General features: G+C 48.1%; 1 protein-coding gene across 1 annotated transcript; it reads left to right on the top strand.

Annotated features, from left to right (window-relative positions):
- Positions 1-487: 487 nt before the first annotated feature.
- On the top strand, positions 488-1,883 carry SARC_11514 (hypothetical protein; the record flags this gene model as incomplete). The annotated part of the gene is made up of 3 exons (XM_014294402.1): positions 488-638; positions 939-1,222; positions 1,836-1,883. The coding sequence occupies 3 exons, from the start codon at positions 488-490 to the stop codon at positions 1,881-1,883; spliced, it is 483 nt and encodes a 160-aa protein (XP_014149877.1).
- Between the last annotated feature and the right edge of the window lie 434 nt (positions 1,884-2,317).

The following is a 2,317-nucleotide window of genomic DNA, read 5'->3' as shown; positions in this document are numbered from 1 at the left end:
CCAGCATTGCCAACCGGCACATAACCGAAGCCGCGCATACATACGACCAAATCGTGTATAGTCTTAGGAGATGCTCCGACTGGTGATGGGTTAAATACTATCGGTCATTCTGACATCTGAAGACTTAACATCTCGCAATCTAAGCAGCAGAGTGTGCCCTAGTGCATCTCATCATCGCCACCTGACACACACGCGCGCATACGACCACGTCGTGCGTGGCACAACCGGCACTTCAACAATGGCGAACGATTATCAGCTGTCTCGCACCCTCGCAACTAAGTACTTATCATGCCGCACATTAACATGAGAGAGTATCACACATGCCACACTGATCTCTAAACCAAGCACATGCCACACCCACCTCTGAATCAACCACATGCCACACTAATCTTTAACCAACCACATACCACACTCGCCTCTAAACTACTTGTCTTGTGCCTCATCAGGAGCGTACATCCTGGCACATCCCATCATTGCCAACTGGCACATGACCGGCGCAGCTCACACGTACGACCAGATCGTGTGGGGTCCAGGCAATGCCCAATCCATAGCAGAGAACAAGCGACAGGGAAAGAAGTCGTGCACAAAGCCAGCTACTGCAGAGTTGGGCTGTGTTTCACCGCTTTTGATTGTCCCGGGTATGTGCAGTATATACTGTTGTGGAAAGGGGGGCGTGTGTGGGATATGTAGGTAGGGGGTTTTTTTTCTCTGGGCTATGTAAAAATGGGTTTTTTAGGCCATGTGTATCTGATTGATACAATTGCCGGATGGGGTGCATCTATTCGGGAGGATAGTAACTTAATATTATATAAGTCGGACGGCTGCGTGGTTAACTTTAGTACATACTTATCCAATATGTAACACATTGCCAGCCCTGTGCGTCCACCAATGAAAACTGCCCATTTTTAAAACGGTGAGCAACCTGCCCTCGTCGACAGGAGACTGGACCGATGTGGAGCTAGAGCACGTGGCCGCCCAGATAGCAGGCACAGTAACCAACAACAACTCCTACAACTGCGTGGCCGGGAAAGTTCTAATTATAGACGGCCAATGGGATCTCAAGGATAAGTTCATTGGCTGTGTGGAGGCGGCTCTCGCCCGCGTGCCCACGCGAAATCCGTACTACCCTGGCAGCAAGGACCGGTACAGTCATCTGCAGTCCGCCTATCAAGAGCGCTTTGAGCCGATCGACCAGCCCAGTCAAGACAAGGCGCATCTGCAGGTGAGTTGGCACGAGGGTGTTGTGTGTGTCATGGGCTGCTGCACGTTGCACGTGATGTTACCTGTATCCCTGTATAATGCGGTCGGGGCTGTGCTTGATTGGTATATGCAGCATATACCAGCATGTACTTGGTATCTAGCCCAGGTATAGGAAAGACGCAATCTGGTTGGGAATAGGCGTTACTATTCGCCACGGTAGAAAGTACGCGCGGATTTGCCATGGCTAGCACTAAGGCGATGACCGAGGTGCAGTGATGACATTACGGACAAGCGCTGAACCTGAGGGGAAGGCTATGTGGGGCTGCTGCTCTTCTCATAAACCCTAACCCTAAAACTCTAAAAACCGGACAAGGCAATGCAATACGTATACAGCTACAAATGCATCACGTTGGTATTGGCGTCAATAATACATCCACACTACCGGTACGTAGTGTCAAAGGAATACTGAGAAAAACCCAAAACTCAAAACCCTATACGTGTCACGTTGATGTTGACGCGGATAATACATTCCCATAGCAGGTGGGTTGGGTTAAGGGGCTACTGAGCAAACCTCCTAAACCCTAAACCCTATGTGTCACGTTACTATTGTCACCAATAATACATCTACAAAACAGGTGGGTCGGGTGAAGGGGCTACTCAACAGTGAAGTGGACAGCGATTAGCCTGCACTGAGTTATGAAGCATGGTCGCCTTTCTATGCCGAGCTGATGTTGGGGCTGTTGTTTTACACTACACGTACACGTCCAGGTTGAATATTGTGTATAAATACACTGTTATGTGTACACTCTCGCATTTGGGCGTATCCGTTTATATTAGGATCTGTACAATCTGATGTGTCGTCAGCCTGCCTTGCAGAGACGCACACACGTGACTCGCACAGTCTTGAATGTATCCGTTGTTGCTTCACAACTCTCGTTCCCTGTACCTGATGGGTATATGAATTGATATCTACCCTTTATATGAATAGATATCTACCCTTTATATGAATATATATCTACCCTTATATTGAAAATATCTACCCCTTAAACTGTCACCTCTATAGGAACAGATAAATACCCCTTAACGCAACACATCTTTCTGTTGATATGGTGTAATT

The sequence above is a fragment of the Sphaeroforma arctica genome (assembly GCF_001186125.1).
Source record: "Sphaeroforma arctica JP610 unplaced genomic scaffold supercont1.1731, whole genome shotgun sequence".
NCBI classification, from domain to species: Eukaryota; class Ichthyosporea; order Ichthyophonida; genus Sphaeroforma; species Sphaeroforma arctica.
The sequence above is the reverse complement of the archived record's forward strand: the minus strand, read 5'-3'. Positions and strand labels throughout refer to the sequence as shown.